Raw genomic sequence first — 20,373 nt, 5'->3', positions numbered from 1 at the left:
GAGGGACAGCGGCGGGAGGGGCCGCGCGGGAAAGCGCCCGCACGCGCGGGGCGGGCTGGGGCGGCGCTCGCGGCGCTGGGCGGGGCGGCACCGCCCACTCCCATCCCCCCGAGAGCAACGGGAGAGGGGAAAAAACGGCTCCGTCTGAGCGTGCTCCGAAGACGCGGTAAAAAAAACTTCGGCTGCGGGCGAAACTTCACCCCCCGCTGTGGTTCAGGGGGGCTGGAAAGCAGCAGAGCGTCCCCCTCCAAAGGGTCTTGCCCCGGAATTGGGGGGAACGGGGCTTTCCCCTTGCAGTTAGCAATCCAGGGAGAAACAGCTGCTCTCCGTTTCAAGACTAGAAAGAGCTTCAAAAAGGTTGGATAAATCGAGGGGCATCCGAACCCACGGTATAAAAAGAATTGGAAAATGGAGCCCATACACTCCCAGATGAACATATCAAGGGCATATAGCACATTTGTAAAAAACCCCAAGAGCTTTGCCCATCAAAAAAACTCATAGAAATCTGTCTCCAACAGGAGAATTCCGTCCTCTTCACCCCATTTTTGCCAGAAGGCAATAAGTTTCTCCTCTGAAGGGGACAATGGAACCTCATCCTCTAGGGGAGAAGTCCTCCAGATGAGCAGCCACAAACTGCGAATGGCCTCATTTTCAGGAGGGGAAAAACCAACAGTACCTTGTGACAGTGTCCAGGACTCTCTGGCTATCTGCACGGTGCTGCTGAGCTTTCTGAACATCTTCCTGAAGGCTTTTCAGAAGGTTCTCTTTGTGGTCAGCCTTGCTGTGAACTCTGTCCAAATTCGGATCTTCAGTTCTTCAGCTCCTGGCTAGAATCCACTTCTGTGGTCACTTGTGAAGCAACCATCAATGCCACACATTCAGGGCTTACCCAGTGCAGCAATGCTCCTCTGGTGGTCTCACCAAGTGATGATTGTCCTCCTCAGTCGGGGGGTCACCAATTGTGACCGTGGTCACAAGGGTTTTCAGGATGAAGAAGAGACAAGAATGTTGACTCCATGATCAGAAGGCTTGATTTATTATTTTATAATATATGTTACATGAAGACTATACTAGAAAGAAATAGAAATGAAAAGGTTTCTTCAGAAGCTAGCTAAGCGAAGAATAGGAAAGAATGAATAACAAAGATCTGTGTCTCAGACAGAGAGAAAGAGCCAGCTCTGCCATGATTTACTCTGCATTGCCAGTAAATCCAAACATCCACAGGAGACCAATCACGGGTCTACTTGTTGCATTTCACAGCAGCAGATAACCATTGTTTACTTTTGGTTGCTGAAACTGCAGCTTCTTATAAGGAAAAATCCTAAGAAAGGATTTTTCATGAAAGATGTCTGTGACACCTTTGGAACCCCAAAAGTGGAGAGATCAGCAATAGAGAACTCCTGGGAGAGTTTTTTCTGGCTGAATGTTGATATGTGGAGATTTTCATGGACACAAGACTCCTGCTGAGTTCTAGAGATGGACCTGGCCAGGAGGGGCCTCTACTCCAAGGCACTCCCACCTTGGTGTCCCCAAACCAGGGTTTGTCATTCCCAAGCTGTGGCCAGATGGAGGAGGAGGAAAAGGCCCACAGATCCCTCACGAGGAGGGGCTGCAAACCCAGCCCAGGGAGGTGTGAGGAGGAAAGAGCCCCCCTGAGCCAGGAAGGCGGCCGGAGATCCAGCCAGAGCTCAGAGCTGGTGGAGAAGCCTCATGGCAGGGAGAAGCCCCACAAGTGCTTGGAATGTGGGAAGGGTTTCAGCTACAGCTCCACCCTGATGGAACACCTGAACATCCACACTGGGGAGAGGCCCTGGGAGTGTGGGGAATGTGGGAAGAGCTTCAGTGGGACCTCCGACCTCACCAAGCACCACAAGATCCACACTGGGGAATGGCCCTAGGAGTGCTTGGAATGTCCGTCACTCACCAGCACTTCCACACCAGGGAGAGGCCCTGCGAGTGTCCCGAGTGTGGGAAGAGCTTCGTGCGCTGTTCCAGCTCCATCCCCCGTGGGAGGATCTGTGCTGGATGGTCCCCAGTGACCCCCGTTGGGCAGAGCCCCGGTGACCCCTGTTCTGGCTGATCCGTGTTGGGTGGGGGGAAGGCGTTGGAGAGATTTCTTTCCCTTCTCCTTGTGCTGCTGTGATTTGGTTGGCAATAAATTCCCTCCGCGTGCCCAGGCCGGGTCTGTTGTGCCCGTGCCGGATTTGCTGAGGGATCTCTCCCGGTCCTTGTCCCCAGCCAAGAACCCTCGGTTCCATTTTCTGTCCCTGTGCGGCTGCGGGGGCAGGGACAGAGCGGCTCTGGGGGTGCCTGGCATCGGGCCAGCGTCACCGCTCGCCACAGGCACCGCTGAGATCCCGCGCCCCTGGGCACGCATTGCTGGGCTCACCTGAGCTCCCACCGGCCCAGCGCCCCAAGGATCCCCCTCCCCAAAAATCCCCAGCCCGGGGCTGCAGCGTCCCGGAAAGGCCTCAGCCAATGGCAGCGCAGGCAGGAGGCGTTGCAGCCAATGAGATCTCGGGGCGTTGTATTGCGTCATCGGTTGCCGGGCAGAGCCCGTGGCCGATCGCTGCCCAAAAGTGGCGGCAGCCAATGAGAGCGCGCGGCGCTGCCGAGCCCGCCCTGCTCCGGACTGGTGCTGCCAGCGCAGCGCGGCTGCTTTGGGGCTGCTGCTCCCTGCCCGGCCCCGGCCATGGGGCGAGGGGCGGCAGCTGGGGCCCTACTGGTGGCACTGGTGGTGCTGGGAGCCCCCTCGGCTGCGGGCGCGGAGCTCTCGGGTGAGCGGGAGGCGGGAGGCGCTGGGACAGGGTGGGAGAAGGGGGAAAAGGGGGCGAAGCGGGGAGCCCGGAATGGAGGGGGAGGAGATGGGGACCCCCAAAGGGAGAGCGGGAGGGGCTGAGGGTTGGGGGGAGGGGAGGGGAGGGAGGGGTGGTAGAGGGTGGGGAAGGGGGAAAAGGGGAGGGGACCCCAAAACTGAGCGGGAGGGGGCTGGGGATTGGGGGATTTGTGGGAAAATGGGGAAATGGGACCCCAAAAGTGATTTGGGAACGGCCGGAGGTGGGAGGGGAGAGGATGTGGAAGGGGAAAGGGGGGAAGGGCAGCAAAGATGAAGCGGCAGCGCGGGCAGGAGGGTCCCGTGGCGGCCGTGGGGCATAGGGGGTGCGGAGTGGGGATCCGGGGTGGGCCCCGGAGCTCTGGAGGTGTTGCTGGGACGCTGGGGGGACATCCCTGAGCTGTGTGCTGCACTCACAGGGGTGTTCCAGTGGATGCATAAGGCCGATGGTCTCTTCATTAACGGCACGGAGAAGGTGAGGTTGGTGGTGAGGTTCATCTACAACCGGGAGCAGTTCCTGATGTTCGACAGCGACGTGGGGCACTTTGTGGGGTTCACCCCCTTAGGGGAGAAGAATGCCAAGATGTGGAACAGCGACCCAGCTATAATGGAGTTCGTGCGGGCTCACGTGGACAGGTGCCGGCACAACTACGAGATTGTTGCCTCGATCACCGTGGAGCGCCGAGGTGAGCGCGGGGCAGAGCGTGTCCCCTTCGGGCCCTGCCCTGCCAATGACCCTGGAGCCCCTCAAAACCTCCCTGGGAATCGCCTCAGAGCCCTCAGCCCTCTTTGTGCCCATCACCGGGTCCTCCTGTCCTTTCCCAGTCCCTCCCAGTGCCCCCCGCGCGTCCATGTCAGCGACGCGAAAGCTGACGCTTTTCAGCCAATCAGATCGCGTCTCTCTAATGACTCATCCGTTGCCAGGCAGACCCGCAGCGCTGAGTGCCCTGCGCTGGGCTCGGACTCGCAGTGCCGCGCTCTTCATTCCCAGTTCCTCCCAGTGCCACCAAAATCCCTCTCAGTGCCATCCCAGTCCCTCCCAGACCATTCCCAGTCGCTCCCATTGTGTTCGCAGTCCCTCCCAGTCCTTCTCAGTCCCACCCACCTCCTCCAAGTCGATTCCCAGTCTGTTCCCAGTTCACTCTCAGAACTCTACCCTCTCTCCCAGTGCCCCCCCATTCCCTCCCATCTCTCTCAGAGTCACCCAAGTCCTTCCCAGTCCGTTCTCCGTCCCTCCCCAGCCCAGCCCAGCCCTCCCCTCTCTCTCCCAGTGCCCCCCAGCTGATCCCAGTGCGTCCCCGCTCTCTCTCTCTCTCTCCCAGTGCCCCCCAGCGTGTCCATCTCGCTGGTGCCCCCCTCGAGCTCCCAGCCCGGCCCCGGCCGCCTGCTCTGCTCCGTGATGGATTTCTACCCTGCTGCCATCCAGGTGAGCTGGTTCCAGGGCCAGCAGGAGCTCTCGGAGCACGTGGTGGCCACCGACGTGGTCCCCAACGGGGACTGGACCTACCAGCTGCTGGTGCTGCTGGAAACCCCGCCCCGGCGCGGGCTCACCTACAGCTGCCAGGTGGAGCACGTCAGCCTGGAGCAGCCCCTGAGCCGGCACTGGGGTACGGGGGAGCCCCTGGGGGCGCTGGCAGAGCCACTGGGCTGTGCTGGGAGCCACTGGGAGGGAGCTGGAGAGAGCCGGGCTGAGACTGGGAGAGGGGCTGGGGACTGGGCGTGGGCTGGGAAGGGGTTGGGGGCATGCTGGGGAGGGTGGGATGGGGTTGGGGGGGTCCTGGTGGGCACTGGGAGAGAGTTTGGGGGTGCTGGATGTGACTGGGAGGGATCGCAGTGAGCCCGGAGGGGCTGGAAGGAGATCGGCCATGGCCAAGCGGGGCTCGCCATGAGCTCGGTTGTGCTGGGCACAGACTGGGAGGGCTCTGGCTGAGTCCTGCTGGGGCTGCCAAGGGACTGCGAGAGGCTTTGGGGCTCCTGGGGCGCTGGGGGGCAACTGGGAGGGGGCTGTGGGATCCTCAGAGGGGCGGGAGGGGTTTTGGTGGCTCCTGGCCAGGACAAAAAGGGATCCCGGGGAGGTTTCAGGGGGTCGTGGCTGGGCTGGGGGCCACAGGGAGGGCGCTGGGAGGGGCTGGGGGTGTCCGTGAGAGGTTTTGGGGGTGCTGAGCCCTGCGGACCCCCCAGAGATGCCGCCGGACGCCGCCCGCAGCAAGATGCTGACGGGCATCGGGGGCTTCGTCTTGGGCTTCGTCTTCCTGGCGCTGGGGCTCGGCTTCTACGTGCGCAAGAAGGTCAGGGCGGGTGCCGGGGGTGGCGTCCCGGCCGTGGCGGAGCGTGCGCGCTCCCGCCGGGGCCCCCAGCCCGGTGTCACCCCCTTTTCTCTGCCCACAGAGCTCCTGAGCCGGCGGCGGCCGCAGCCCCTCCCCGTGGGCTCGGGCCCGGCCGGAACCCCCTGTTCTGTCCCCGCTCCGCTGATTTTGAGGGGGGTCCCGTGTTCCCCCCAGCCCCTGAGGAGAGGAGCAGAAACCAGAGAAGCAGCGGAGATCCTCCGGCCTTCACCCAGGTGTCCACGCGGGGAGCCAGGAAGATGTGGAGCCCCCAGCCAGGTGTGTTCCCAACGCGGGGGCTCTGACCCTGGGGGTCACCCGGGATTATCCAGCCTGGATCCTCCAACGGGGGCTGGACCTGGAGCGGGGCACGGAGCTCATCCCGCACCGGGGCACGGCGGGATCCACGGGCATCGACCCCTCCCTCATCAAAGGACAGCTTTCAATTACAGTGGTTAGGACAACTAGTTAGTTATGGGAGTTAGCACTGGTAGTTGGTTATGGTAGTTAGCACTGCTAGTTAGTTATGGTAGTTAGCACTGCCTGTTTGTTATGGCAGTTTTTTGAATACAAACTCTCTCAAACCTCAACTCCCCTGACGTGTCCCTTCCCTCTCCCGCCGTGACTCAGCTGCCCGGAGCAATGTGAGGGGAGAGCGGGCCCAGCCTGGCCCAGAGCTGAGCCCCAGCAGAGCCCTGGCAGAGCCCAGAGCAGCCTCGGCACCTGCAGAGTCAGCCTGGAAGGAGGCGCTTGGAGCCTTCTCGGCTGCACCCGGCTCTTGGTTACAAACTGGGTGTGCTGGAAAATGCCACCGGCTCTGCAGGAGGGCAGAAGGGGCCCGGGCAAGGCCCAGGTGCTCCATGCAAGGGAAAAACCTGCCCTGGGTTTGTTATAAATAACTAGGTAGTGTTGGCTTTTGCTATTATGTATTGACTTCTGCAAAATATTCTTAATCACAACAATTTTGATAGAGTACAGTTTGTAATCACTTTTCACTGCTTTTGCTATAGTATAATTTGTCAGCTTTTTGTGGCCAATGCCCTGGCCCCTGTGTAGCTCATATCCTCAGAACATCATTTATGGATGATATTTGAGTTTGTGGACTGTGTGAAAAACATACATTATAGTTTTGGCTTTTGCAAAATATTCAAGTGGATGCCATGTGTTGTGCATTAGAATGTTAACTTTTGCAGAAGTAGCTGTAGTTGTGAAATAATAACTAATGCTTTTATTTTTGTAACTAACTGACAATAATAACACAGAGATATTTGTGAAAGAGCTAATGTTCATTTAAAGTACTTGTGGAAATAGCTAAAATGGTCAGATAACATTTAAGGAAGGGATGTGATGAGGCCCCTGCCACTGACCCTTCCACTGTCAATAACTGTCACCTGCTGAAACCACAGAACAGGGGCCCTTGTGAGGCAGTGACACACAACCCTCAAAACAGCAATCCACGATTCCTGCACGTGCTCTAAAAAGGCGAGTTGGGGGTCAAACCAACCTAAAGAATTCCTGGAACATGTAAACGAGTTCAAAGAAATGTTTGAATCTGTACAATCATTATGAATATGTATTTGAACAATACAATGGAGAAACTAGACAAGACGAGTTGCTGTGGTTAACCGGTGTGCCTCTGGCCATTGCCAACACCCAGCGCTGTTACTGATTTGTCCCTTCTTATTCCTTATTAAACTTTCAAAAATTCTAAAGAGTGAGGCTCATTTCTCACAAAACCCAAGGTGCTCACCCCATGTTCTTCCCCCAAAGCCAGGATTTGTCAATCCCAAAATTTGCCTGGATGGAGGAGAAGGAGGCTGCGAGGAAAAGGAAGATGCACTGGTGTGGAGGCCCATGGGAGTCTCAATCTCCCACCCATGGAGGACTGGTCCCCAATGAGAAGAATAGATTTCAAGGTTATGGTGAGAAGCTTGCTTCTCCCACAGATCTTTGCAGGCACATGCTGATTTATGGAAAGTTCTGTTACCCCATTGGCCCGTTGGCCTAATTACCCTAGTTCACCCCCTGTTACCCATCTCTGGTTAGTCCCTAGAATGTTCTCCCTCTCTGTCCCTCCATTGGCCCCAGTTTACTGCATTCCTCTGCCCCTGTTTCCCTATTAGCTGTCCCGACCCTTAACCCCTCCTTTGCCCCATTTTCCCCCATATCCATTGGACCCTGACCCTCAGCTCCACCCTCACTACCCCATATCAAAACCCCCTGTGCCCTCAGCTTGCTCCCTGTCTTTGTCCCTGGACCCTGTTCAGCTCTGTCCCCTGTTCCTGTACCAATCAACCCAGTTTGCTGAGATCATACCCAGACCCATCCTGCCGACTTTGTCAGCTTTATAAAGCAGCCGTGAGCTCCGGGCTCCTGAGCGCCGGACGCTCCAAGGGCCTCGGCAGCGCCAGGACGCTCCAGACTGGGACAGCCAGGCAGGGCAGGAGGAATCACTGCCCCTTTCCCCTCCCTGCTGCTCCATCTCCCAGCCCAGCATCGCTGCAGGACAGCCTCACTGCCAACGCCATCCTGCCAGGGATGGACTGGGGGGATCTCCTTCCCCTTCCCTCTGGCATGGAGGCAAATCCCATCTTCTCCTTGTCCTCCCTCCTTCTTCTCCTCATTCTGTCCTTCATCCATCCACGTTCCTTTCCCATCTCCTTCCTCACTTGTTCCTTCTTGTTCCTTCCTCTCCTCCTGCCTTTTCCTTTTCCCTTCTCCCTGTCTCTTCCTCTCCTTGTCCTTACTCCCCCAGGCACTGAGCTGCAGACAGAGACCAGGGAGAACAAATCCCTGCCACAGAACCTCGTGGAAGAGGCCATTTGGAACGGCTCCACGGCGCAGGAATCCAACGGGGAGGAAAAGCCCCAGAGATCCCACACGAGGAGGGGCTGCAAACCCAGCCCGGGGAGCTATGAGGAGGTAAAACCCTCCCTGTGCCGGGAAGGGTGTGGGGAATGTGAGAAGAGCTTCAGGCAGAGCTCAGCCTATTTCTGGTGCCTCCAAAAACGGCGGTGCCAGATGCAGAGATCCCCCTGCAGATCCATGGGGATGCAGAGATCCCCCTGCAGATCCATGGGGATGCAGAGATCCCCCTGCAGATCCATGGGGATGCAGAGATCCCCCTGCAGCCCCCGGAGCAGCCACGCTGGAGCACGGGGATGCCTGAGAGGAGGCTGTGCCCCCGTGGCCAGAGGGGCCCCGCTGGAGCAGCCTGTCCTGGCAGGACTGACCCCGGGGCACAGTGACCCACGCTGCAGCACTTGGAGGGGGGCTGTGCCCCGTGGGATGGACTCAGCTTGGAGAAGTTCCTGGAGAAGTCTCCGGTGGGAGAGAGCCCAGGGTGCAGCAGGGGAACGACTCCTGTCCCTGAGCAGAGGGAGAAGCCCCGGGGCATGAAGTGAGCACGGCCCCATTCCCTGTCTCCGGCACTGCCGGGGTAGGAGGTGCAGCTGGAAGGAGGGAGGCGTGGGGGAAGGCTGGATTTAAGGCTCTTCACTTACTTCTCATTATCCTGCTCTGAGGTTTTGGGGTTTTCTGTCAGAAATATCTCCCCTCCCCCACTCATCCACAGGGATTTGGGGCAGTTTTCCCTTTTTGGGGGAAATCAAAGCGATGCACTGCTGCTCCTAATTAGGGGTAGGAGAAGTGAGGCTCCAGGGCTTCCCGCTGAGCCCGGGCCACCGGAGCCGCAGTGCCGGGAAAGCCGTGGCGGGAGGTGCGGAGCAGTTTGTTTGTGTTTTCAGCTCAATCCCCTCGGGCCCGGGCCCGTTCCAGGGCTGTTCCTCACCTCCGGCTCTGCCCTCACGCAGCCCGGGGGTCCCTGAGAGCGCGGGGCGAGGCTGTGCCGTGTGCAGAGCCCGCCCCCGGCTGCGATTGGGCGACGGTGCCGTCCGTCGAGGTTCTGGCGCGCTGATTGGTGGAAGCGGGGCGGAGCAGGGCCCCGGTGGCGGCCTGAGGGCGGCCGTGGCTCGGCGGCGGCGCCATTGGCGGAGCGTGTGTGCGGGCCCGGGAGCGGCGGCAGCGGCCGGAGCGCGGTGAGGCGGCGGCGGACCTGGGAGGCGGCCGCAGCGCAGGTGGGAGCCGCGCTGGGTTGTGCGGGGGCTCGGGGCTCGCTGCGGGCCTCGGGGGCGGCAGGGGGCTCAGGCGGGTTCGTTGTGCCGTGTCCGGCGCGTGTTGCCGCTGGCGTGAGGGCGCTGCGGGAGCGGCTGCCCGCGGTCTCCTTGCGGCCGCTGCCTCGGCAGGAGCCGCTGCCGGAGCAGCGCTGGCTCGGCCCGGTTGCTGTGGCTGGGACAGAGGCGGCTGCCCCGTGCCCGGGGCTGTGCGGGGAAATTGACGTGGCCGGAGGTTTCTGTGCCCAGAGGAGACAGAGGAGTCCTGTACAAGTGACTTTATTGCTGAGCAGAGGGAGAGGCCGTGGGGCATTTGCCGTGCGCTCGCTGCCATTGCTGTAGTTCGCAGCCTCCTTTTTATCCTCATTTTCCCGGCCCCATCTCCCTCTCCCTTTGCCCACTGGCTGAGGTACTTGGAAGGTTCAGACTTCCACATCTGCCAACTGCATGTCCTTGTTAATGTGCATCTCCACTTTTGTAGAACAGCCGATATTCACGGCTCTCTTAAGTCTTTGTTCTTCTGGAAGTTCAGGAATTTAGCGGGACTTTCTGTGAGCGGCAGTCCATGTTAATTGGTAACATGTATTGAAGCTGGTGGTTTCGCCCGTTACTTCCTTATCTACGAGTCCCTGGCCCCTCGCTCAGCTGCTGAATGAGCTGCACTCTCAAGGTGTGGAGCATGGTAAAAAGATGAGAGTTGCTGTAGCACATGAGAGGAGAAACAGCATTCGTTTAACCCATGGACTGCCAGGGAGCCACAAAACCGTGTCCCATTCCCATCCTTTTCACGTTTGGGCCAATACATGAGCTGCTCTTTTGTTTCCGTTGTTTTTTTTTTTCACCACTTTTCCTTTGTCATCTAAATGCCAACAGCAGTTTGAGTCATTTAGTTTTCCACAAACTCCTCTTTTTTCTGCTAACAGATGATCTGATCCCATCCCATGGTGAAATGTTGTTTTCCTCATTTCAGTGGATTGCTCAGCAGGAAGGTCAGGAGCTGGAGCTGTCTGGTTGGTTATTCCCAGGGCAGCTTGTAATCTAATGATGCCATTGAAATGAGAAATGGGTTCTGTGGCTCCTGATATGAATTAGTTTGGGTTCCCAGGGGCCGGTCCATGGTGTTGTCGGATTTGTTCTGGTGGCCTTTCCCCATTTTTGTCCGCTCTCTCCAGCTAGGGCTGCATCAATTGACTGCTTTTCTCTAATTAAATCATCAAATACTTGGATTCCCAACTGATTTCCCTGAATTTTTGGTAGCAAAAAGTCCCCAGTACCCTAATATACCCTGTATATAACAGAGACAGTGACAGCACATGTTGGCGTGGGCAGAGGGATGATTCCCCCCCCATTTATTTATAGTGAAGTTTTCCCAACATTCTCCTTTTGCTGTTTCCCTTTGCAGCTTCACCCGTTTCTGTTGCAGGGTCAGATATCCTCACCCTGGGCTCTGCCTTGAGCTGTGCAAATTCCATCAGTGCAAGCAGGCAGAGCTTGGGGTGAGGGCAGAGGGAATAAGCCCAATTCCTGCCCCAGGCAAGAGACCCAGGTCCATTGTCCAGGCTTTGCCCAGCAGTGTTCATTTGCATTTCTAAAGCTCCTCTGCAGGCTGCCTGCAATGAAGCTTCTCTTCCAGGGCAGCCACCTCGTGAGTCACGTGTGGCCCCCCACAGAATCTGGTTTTTTTGCAAAAAGTATCAACTATTTACGAGTTAAAAGTATTATGGTAATGCTCTTCAATTTTGCAAAATGCAGTGTTAAAAACGCCAATCACTTGTTTTTAAATTTTTTAAAAATTTAATAGTAATAAAATGGTTATAAAAATAGTAATACAATTAGAGTAATAATAATTTGGACAAACTGAATTAGGACAATATGAGACAATAAATACAAAGTGTTACGGATGTCCCGGTACCGCCCAGCACGAGCCTCAAAAGGACACCCGTTAACAAAGGATTAACCCTTAAAAACAATAGCCTGTTGCATATTCATACACTTCATACCTGATGCATAAATTCCATTCAAATACAGGATTCTGTCTGGTCATCCTCAGTTTCTTCCTCCAAATCCTAACAGCGCCTTCGAGGTGGGAAGAAGTTGGTTTCTTCTGATAAGAGGGCCATAAATTCTTCTCTGAAAGATTTAGGTGTCCTGTGGCTGCTATCTCGCTGTGAGTCCTTTCTTTTTAAAAAAGTATCCTGCATAGCATCGTTTCTATTTAAACAATTTTTATAATCTAAAACTATATTTAACACAGTACTTAAGAAAACTAATACAGCATTACTTTCTAAAACAACACATATAATATTCATTTTAATATTTGCGAAAAGCCAATCATAAAATACATGCATTTTTCACATGCAGCATAAAGGCGAACATGGAAGAACCCAGACCAAAAACTGATTCTCACAATTCTGTCCCAAACCCACCTGAAAATATAAAGTGTGAGTTTTATGAAAAATTTTTCTCATGTTGTAATTGTGTCACTGAAGCTGCAGGGAAAACAAAAACTCTCCAAGAATCTCTTTAGTGTTAGAGAGTCAAGGCATTGCTTGGTTCTGGCCAGGATGTGCAACAGAAATAATTTCTTTCACAAATAACCCTGGCTGTGCAGAAAAAATCATTCCATGGCATGTGAGTTTTACTGGATTGTTCCTAAACTTTATGTAGTCTGAACCAATCTAAATCCCCTGGTTTAATGTTCATTGCTTCCATGTTGTGTAGGTTTTTAGTATTTGGTTTCCTGTTGGACCCGGATTTCTTCCCCTCTGCTGTGAATTCGGTCCACACTCGTGGATTTCCTTCTCAGCCTTTTCCAGACCAGGTGTCTCCAGCTGTGCCGGGGGCAGTGTCTGGGGTAGCTGTTGGTTGCTGTTTGCTGCTGGGCGTTGATGTTTTGTTGCTGGTCGTTATCTCTGTGGGTGTCTTTTGGGCTATTCCCAGTCTGTGGAGATGTTAAACTCATCTCCGTTGAGTGGTGTAACAGCCCTTAAATAAAACCTTTAAAATTCCTTTCCCCAAGGCAAAGACAAACCAAGCCTGATTAGAGAAAGAAGATTTAAAAGAACCAAAATGGGTGCATTTTGCAGCAATGCAGTCGCAGTCAGCCCAGAGTGTGGGTGTGAGTGAGCCCCAGAGTGGAATTGTGCCGTGGTGCTCCCCAGCAGCTGTGGCAGTGCAGGCCCAGCCAGCGCTGAAGCTGCAGCAGTGGCAGCGAGGCTTGGCCGCAGTGGCTGGAGGTGCCAGAGGAGGGTGGCCAGGATTTCCGAGGGTTTGAGCAGAGGATCTGTGGGCAGGCCCAGGGGCTTGGCCCGCTGTGGAGCCCTGGCTGCTGCTGCGTTGCCTTCAGGGCAGGCTCAGGGGCGGCTGCCATGGTCCTGCTGCAGGCGGGAAGTGCAAATCTCCGGGGCTTCAGAGCCCCTGAGGCCAGGCTGAGGGGTCCCCCCGTGTTCAGCTGTGCTGGCGGCTGTTTCTGGCCTCAGGGACACTTGGCATGGGCCCCTTGGCCACCAGTGGTGCTGCTTTGCACTCCTTAGGCAGGAGCCGATGTCCTGGCTGGGTGTTGGCAACAGCAAAGTGCCAGGGCAGGCTCTGTGCCAGCCCAGCTTCCTGTGGGAGAATCTACCTTGATCTCTGCTCCAGTGGTGTCTGAAGCAGTCAGAATTGCTTTTGCCCCCCTGTTAGGTGCCATGGTGTCAGCAGAAGATATTGAAGCCTTCCTGCTGAGGCCATTTCAGTGCCAGGCTCTTACAAGCACCCAGAGCTCCTTGGGTTGAGCTGAGCATGGGGCGGTGACCTGCGCTTTGTCTGATTCCCCTTCCTTAATAACAGCCTGTCTTGTAGCTCTTTTCCCTTCTGCTGCCCTTGCAGAGCCATCCACAAACACATTTTGTCCCTCAGGCCTGGGAATGTCCCATCAATCTCTCCCAGCCTGGGTCTGGAGCTCTGTCCCTTGAGTGCAGTCCTGGGTTCCTTGCCAGCCCCTCTCCAGGCTGTTCAAACAGGAGGCTGGGTTAAACCCTTGCCCTGTCCTCAGTTCTGAATCCTCCTGTGCCATTGAACAAGTTTCGTACTGTAATAACCGAGCCCTGCTCATCCATTTAGAGGCTCTTTTGGTTGTCAAAGCTTTAACTTGATGCTAGACTTGAACTCTAGGAGATCCTCCTGTTGTCATCAGTTTTCAGCCTGAGCTCCCACGGAAGCTGTGGCTGCAGAATTCTGCAGACAATGAGGCTGCTCTCTGGCCACTGGGTTAAACATTTTAGCACAAGAATTCCTTTGGCAAGACCCTGTTTAACATCCACCTATAATTCAGATTCTTTTACCCTGTCTGGATGGGCAAGGGCAGCCGCCTCAGTTAATCTTCATTTTAACACTTGAAAATTCTGTGTTTCCTCCTCCTGTCCATACATCCAGTTTGTTGACTGTCAGGATAGGAGTTTTACAGGAAGACACCCCTGGCTCCAAAAGCCCTGCCTTCTACAGGGACTCAATACCAGGCTGTGAGCCCTTCCTTCCCTCCCCTGGAACAGGGTATTGCTTGTCCTGGTTGCTTTGAAGTAATTTGTGGAGGCTCCATATCTAATTTTCCCTCTTTCCCTGGGGCTGCCCACACTTCTGGGTTCAGTTCAGCATAGGCCTGGCCAGACATTTGACACAGAGGTACAACAGAACTGGTCTCTGTATCACCTTTTATAATATTAATTTGTGTTCTGAGTTTAGAGATCCAATCCCTTCCCAGTAAATCATGATAACAATTAGGAGCAAATAAAAATTCATGCATTTCAAACCCATCTCCCACAAGTGCTAACAGTGGTTGAATAAAACCATACATCTTTCCCACTTATCTCATGAATAATCCAAGACTTTTTTGGTTCGAAGATTCAGAGTGCATTGAGAGGCTCCTGTGTCCATCAGAAAATGCCTCCTCTCAATGCAGACCGAGCTGAATGTTCTCAAGGGCTCCAGTGTGGAGGGTCCCTGGTGTGATGGGAGCTGTGACAGCGCTGCCAATCCATGTCCATCAAGGGGTGGACTTGCTGGTCCTGCGGGTGCTGCTGTCTGTGCTTGCAGTGTCCTTGTGCCCTGCAGCTGGAGCCCTGATTCCTTGCCAGGGGCTGTTTGGGTGGGCTGTCCCCTGCCGAGGAGGGCAATGCCTCTGCCGGGTGCTTGTGGCCGAGCCCGTGCCCTGGGTGCTGGGGCCCCCTTGGGCCCTGGGGCTGATCCCTCAGGGGCTGTAGGAACTCTGCCCTGGCCTTTGCCTTCAGCCTGGCCTTTTGCTGCTCCCTTCTTGCATTCACCTGCTGGGCCTTTGTGCCCAAGTGGTGCAGGGCCTTCTTCTGCCCCTCCTGCAGCCCCCCTCAGTGCCTGTGGGTGCTCATCCTCTGAAAGCTGCTGAGCTTTCTGTAAAATCATTTGTATCTCCAGTAACCCTAACAAAATCCTTAAAAGACAATCTCCATGCTAAAATGTATAATCCACATTTCCCAGGTGTTCCTTGCTCCTCGTCCCTGTGCTCAGGGTGCCCTCCCCAGCCCGTATCCCAGAGCCGGTCCCTGTCCTGCCGCAGTGTCCAAAGGCGCCCCCCCGGCGGGCAGGGCCGGCAGCTCCACGGGGCCGGGCAGCGGCCGGGGCGTCCCGCAGCCTCCTGGGGGCCGGGGGCCACTGCCGGCCCTGCCCGGGGCTGGTGGGGTCAGGCAGCGCCCGGCGCTGAGCCCCGGCTGCCCCACAGCCCCGGCCCGGCCCCGCAGCTCCCCCCAGGGCCCCAGCCCGTGCTCCCGGTCCCGCACCTCTGCGCCCGGTGCTGCCGCTGCCCCCCACAGAGAAACCCCCTGAAACCCTGACCTCCTTGTTTTCCTCTCCTGGAAACCGGGGATGCAAATGATCAGCTGGCAAATGTTGAGGATAAGACCCTGCTGAAAAACATCCCAGTCCTCAGTATTTTTCTCTTCCTTCTCTTTCCATCATCCTTTTCCTTCCCACAAAGATTCCTTCTGCAGCTTTTTGCCTTAAGCATATTGCTGCACACTCCCCCTCACCCAGTCCCTTTGCAGCACACCAACACCATCCATGCCCTGTTGTCTCAATCCTTTCTCCACTTCTCTTATTGCCCCCCTGGGTGTCCAAGTTCTTAATTACCTCTGGGTGAATGTGCAAACTCCCTCAACCTTCTCCCAAGGGACCCTTCAGAGATATTTTGGGATCATCATCCCTTTGGCACAGGACCCCTTCCTGGCTTTCCCTTTTCTAGCCTCCATGTGTGCCCTGCCATGTTCACTCCCCAAAGATCCCAGTGCACTCACTGATGAGATTTTCAGTGCTCTCTCCCTGCTGACTCTTCACAGCCCCCCCTGATGTGTCACTCGTCTGTCTCCTGGTCACTCTCAGGTACCCAATCAGTCCCCGGTGCTGCCGCCCCCAAGGGGGCCGATCACCCGAACTGGGTGAGGCACCTTCAGCTGCACTCACTGCCCGCTGCCCCGGACGGTGGAAGGAATTCCAGACGAGTCCCAAGGTGTGTGGAAAAATTGACATCTTCAGAGATTCTGTCCACAAAGCAGACAGAGGAGTCCTGTAAAAGTAATTACATTCCTAAAAAAATGGGAATGGCCATGAGACATTTCCCACGGGGTCTGTCCAGTTCTTGGAGGACACAGCTGCCTTTTCATCCTAATTTTCCTGGCCACATCTCCCTTTCCCTTTCTGCATTGGCTGTAGTGCTTGAGAAGTACAGACTTCCCAATCCACCTACCACATACCCCCTTGATATGCTCCCACTTTTAAATAGCGAACGATATTCATGACTCTGTGAAGTCTTTGTTCTTCTCGAAGTTCATGAATTTGGCAGGACCTTGGCTGAACAGCAGTCTGTGTCATCAATTAAGAACATTTTCTGAAACTGATGGCTTCTCCTGTCACTTTCTTGTGTCCAAGTCCCTGGCCCTATCTTTAATCAGATTCACAGCATCTGTTTGTAAAGACACTTTCCTCTTCCTTTCATGGGGGTTTCCCCGTTTGTGGGACATCCCCCCTGGAGCTGTGTGTCCCCCCCTTGCTGCAGCCCCAGCCCTCAGGCAGCGCTCAGCCAATCAGAGCACGCGGCTCTGATGACTCAGCAGTTGCCAGGCAGACCCGCAGCTCCCAGCGTTCCCCACCTGCGCCCCCCCCCCCCTCGGCCCCAGCGCCCCCCGCGAGGGGAATTTGGGGAGGTGGGAGTGGGGCAGCGCCAAGGCCGGGCCCCCCCGCGCTGTCCTGGCGGGAGCGGCTGCAGTGGGGACCGAGTGCGGGCGGGAGTGGCCGAGAGCCCAGCGCTGCCCCAGCCCGACCTGCCCCAGCTCCATCCCTGCCCCTGCCGTGGGATGCTGTGGGTTTGGGGGCAAGAGGGAGCCGGCAGCGGGTGCTGGGCCTGGGGCAGGAGGAGAAAGGAAGGAGAAGCAGGGTTGAGGAACAAAATGGTCAAATGAAGCACGTGGAAGGAGAAGGTGGGATTGTGCAAGAGAAAGAGGAATAGCAGGAGGAAGAGGAGTGTGAGGAAGAGTAGGGACACAGGAGGAGGAACAGGAAGAGGAAGCAGCACAAGGTTCCACCTCTCCCTGTATCTGCAGCCTCCTACCCCAGCCCCAGGAGCGTTGCCCCCCCCACATGCAGCAGGTGACTGGGGATTGGGATCCACGGTTTTCCCGGGGGTGAATCTTGGTGTTTCTGAGCTTTCTTGGGCTAATTGTTGGTGCTTTGTTTTTTTGTGGGGGCTGAATCTTTATATTTGGAGGGGGGTTTTGCTGAATGTTGATGTTTGGGAAGTTTTTGATCTGTGTCTTGATGTTTGGAGGACTTTTGTGCTGAATTGTGATGTATTGGAGGTTCTTAGAGACACAAGATGCCCAATGACTTAATGAGATGAACTTGGGCAAGGAGGAACTCCCAGTCCAAGGGACTCTCATCTTGTTTTTTTCTCCAAACCAGGATTTTTCATTCCCAGGGCGTGTCTGGATGGAGGAGGAGGAAAAGCCCTGGAGATTCCGCACGAGGAGGGGCTGCAAACCCAGCCCAGGGAGCTGCAGGGAGGAAAGAGCCCCCTTGAGCCAGGAAGGCGGCCAGAGATCCAGCCAGAGCTCAGAGCTGGTAGAGAAGCCTCATGGCAGGGAGAAGCCCCACAAGTGCTTGGAATGTGGGAAGGGTTTTAGTCGGAGCTTGGGCCTGATCCAGCACCAGGTGATCCACACTGGGGAACAGCCCTATGAGTGTGAGGAATGTGGGAAATGTTTCAGCTGGAGCTCCAGCCTGAGGCAGCACCAGGTCATCCACACTGGGGAGAGGCCCTATGAGTGTGAGGAATGTGGGAAGAGCTTCAGCCAGAAGGGGAGCCTGATGCAACACCAGAGGATCCACACTGGGGAAAAGCCCTTTGAGTGTGGGGAATGTGGGAAGAGCTTCAGGCAGAGGGGCCAGCTGATGCAACACAAGATGATCCACACTGGAGACCGGCCTTATGAGTGTGGGGAATGTGGGATGAGCTTCAGCCAGAAGGGGAGCCTGATGCAACACCAGAGGATCCACACTGGGGGAAAGCCCTATGAGTGTGTGGAATGTGGGAAGAGCTTTAGATGCAGCTCTGGCCTGAGGAAACATGAGAGGATCCACACTGGGGAAAAACCCTATGAGTGTGGGGAGTGTGGGAAGAGCTTCAGCATCAAGTGCCAGCTGACGGAACACCAGAAGATCCACACTGGGGAAAAGCCCTACAAGTGTGGGGAATGTGGGAGGAGCTTCAGAGGAAGCTCGGCCCTGATCCGCCACCAGGTCATCCACACTGGGGAACGGCCCTACACCTGCTTGGAATGTGGGAAGAGCTATGGGTGGCACTCGGACCTGAGAAAACACCAGCGCACCCACACTGTGGAGAAGCCTTACAAGTGTCCCCAATGTGGGAAGAGGTTTCACAGGAGCTCCGATCTCCTTGTACATGAGCGGAGTCACACCGAGGAGAGGCCCTTCCGCTGCCCCGACTGCGGGAAGGGCTTCAAGCAAAACTCCAAACTCATCATCCACCAGCGCATCCACACCGGGGAGAGGCCCTACGAGTGTGGGGAGTGTGGGATGAGATTCTCATCGAGCTCAGCTTTGACCCGACACCAACGGAGGCGCCACTAAGGGAAGCCCTGTGAGTGCCCCGAGTGTGGGAAGAGCTTTGTGCGCTGCTCCAGCTCCATCCTCCATGAGAGGATCTGCATCGGATGATCCCCAGTGACCCCCGTTGGGGAGAGCCCTGGTGATCCGTGGTCCTGGTGATCCAAGTAGAAGGCATCTGGCTGGGGGGCTCCACTTCCTCCTGATTCCCTGTGGGCAGCTAGATAAACCCAGAGGCAGGAACATCCATCAGGATGCAGGCCTACAATGGGGATTCCTTGGGGAGAGCCGATTTGTCGACTTTCAACCCCATAAAATCTTTTGCATTCAATCCTATCTTCTGGTGACATCAAGGAGTACTGAATGGTCCCTGAGGTATATTCTGGGTTGACTATATGATGCTTGTATCCCCAGTCTGTTCTGTTTATGCTGAATAATAAGTTTTGTACCTGTAAGACTTGTCCTGAGAGTGAAGGGGGGAGAGAAGAAGTGCGGAGTTTGTTTTCAGAAACTGCACTCGCTCCTCCACATTCCTGCTCTGGGACTGTGTTGTCTGCAGATGGACAGACAGCGGGACAGAGCTCTCCTTTGCTTTTAGTTAGTTTTAGCTAGCTGAACCAGAGAAGTTCCCTGAACTGTGGGGTTTTTTTCCCTTTTCTTTGGACCTGTTTAAACCTGCTCTGGCTTGAACACCAGAAGAGCAGGGGCAGCTCACACCTGTGGCCCACCAGGCCGGGCCTGGGCCGCGGCATTTCCAGCGCCAGAGGGACTGATAAGGGACTGAGTGAGCTGAGCTACAGCCCACAGAGGGACTTTGTGAGTTTGTCTCTCTTTTAGAGCAGCAAGAGGTTTTATTGTTTTGTTATCTTTATTGAAAGATAAAAATATCCATTCCAGAATATGCAGTTGATCTTCCCAGTTATCACTCCACTAACACAGTATTCCACATGGTATTTCATGGTCCTTCAAAATAAACACTTGAACACCAACATAGGTATCTATTCTGTTAACAGATTTGTGTGCTAAGGCTAATTCAATTTCTTCTAGGGTCTTTGCTGCTGGGGTCAATTGCCTCTCATCAGTAGAGAAGGTGGTGCCTGAAAGCAAATCAAACAATGGTTGCATCTGATGATTAGTTATGCCTAAATATGATTGAATCCAACCTATTAAACCAACCAATTTCTGTCCATCAGTAGCAGTTTTAACATCAATGTCTAACGTCACAGTTTGAGGCATAACTTGAGTGTTGGTCACCAACATACCTAGATAATTCCAAGGCATGTGTTCCTGCACTTTCTCTGGGGCCATGATCAGACCAAAAGCTTTCAAATTTGTCACAGCACATTGTTTAAGAGCTAATAACTGTTATCAGATGCCAACAAGATATCATCCATGTAATGATAACAGTAGCAGTTTTTAAATTGCTCCTGCACTTTTGACAAGGCCTGTGCCACAAACCATTGACAAATAGTTGGCGAATGTTTCCTGCCTTGGGGAAGTAACTTCCATTGATATCTTTTATTGGATTCAGCATGGTTTATGGAAGGCACAGTGAAAGCAAATTTTTCTTTGTCTTGCTCAGCCAATGGAATAGTGAAGAAACAATCTTTCAGATCAATGACAACTATTTGCCATTCCTGTGGAATCATTGTAGGTGTAGGAAGGCCTGGTAGTAAAGCTCCCATTGTTGCCATTGCAGCATTTATCTGCCATAAATCATGTAAAAGTCTCCATTTTCCCAATTTCTTTTTTATTATAAAAACAGGGGTATTCCAGGGGCTGAATGATTCCTCAATATGTCCTGCTTGCAATTGTTCTGTGACTAATTCTTGCAGGACAGTAAGCTTTTCAGTAGTAAGGGGCCAGTGGCCAACCCAGGCAGGTTTATCTGTCAACCATGTCAGGGCCACAACTGGACGTTCATTGTCCTGCATCACAGTGGCCCCCGTTAAAAATCCGTAGTAATTTTGACACCCCATTG

General features: G+C 54.9%; 2 protein-coding genes across 2 annotated transcripts; both read left to right on the top strand.

The window, feature by feature from the left end:
* The first annotated feature begins 3,257 nt into the window (after positions 1 to 3,257).
* On the top strand, positions 3,258 to 5,760 carry LOC129132045 (class II histocompatibility antigen, B-L beta chain). The gene is made up of 4 exons (XM_077191204.1): positions 3,258 to 3,519; positions 4,156 to 4,440; positions 5,015 to 5,121; positions 5,222 to 5,760. Exons 1-4 carry the CDS (start codon positions 3,267 to 3,269, stop codon positions 5,228 to 5,230), a joined length of 654 nt encoding a protein of 217 aa, XP_077047319.1. The 5' UTR covers positions 3,258 to 3,266; the 3' UTR covers positions 5,231 to 5,760.
* An 11,359-nt stretch (positions 5,761 to 17,119) lies between these two features.
* LOC143695923 (uncharacterized) lies at positions 17,120 to 19,553 on the top strand. The gene has a single exon (XM_077191156.1). The coding sequence runs from the start codon at positions 17,163 to 17,165 to the stop codon at positions 18,414 to 18,416; it is 1,254 nt and encodes a 417-aa protein (XP_077047271.1). The 5' UTR covers positions 17,120 to 17,162; the 3' UTR covers positions 18,417 to 19,553.
* Positions 19,554 to 20,373: the final 820 nt, after the last annotated feature.

This window comes from Agelaius phoeniceus, chromosome 27 (genome assembly GCF_051311805.1).
Source record: "Agelaius phoeniceus isolate bAgePho1 chromosome 27, bAgePho1.hap1, whole genome shotgun sequence".
Taxonomy (NCBI): domain Eukaryota; kingdom Metazoa; phylum Chordata; class Aves; order Passeriformes; family Icteridae; genus Agelaius; species Agelaius phoeniceus.
The sequence above is the reverse complement of the archived record's forward strand: the minus strand, read 5'-3'. Positions and strand labels throughout refer to the sequence as shown.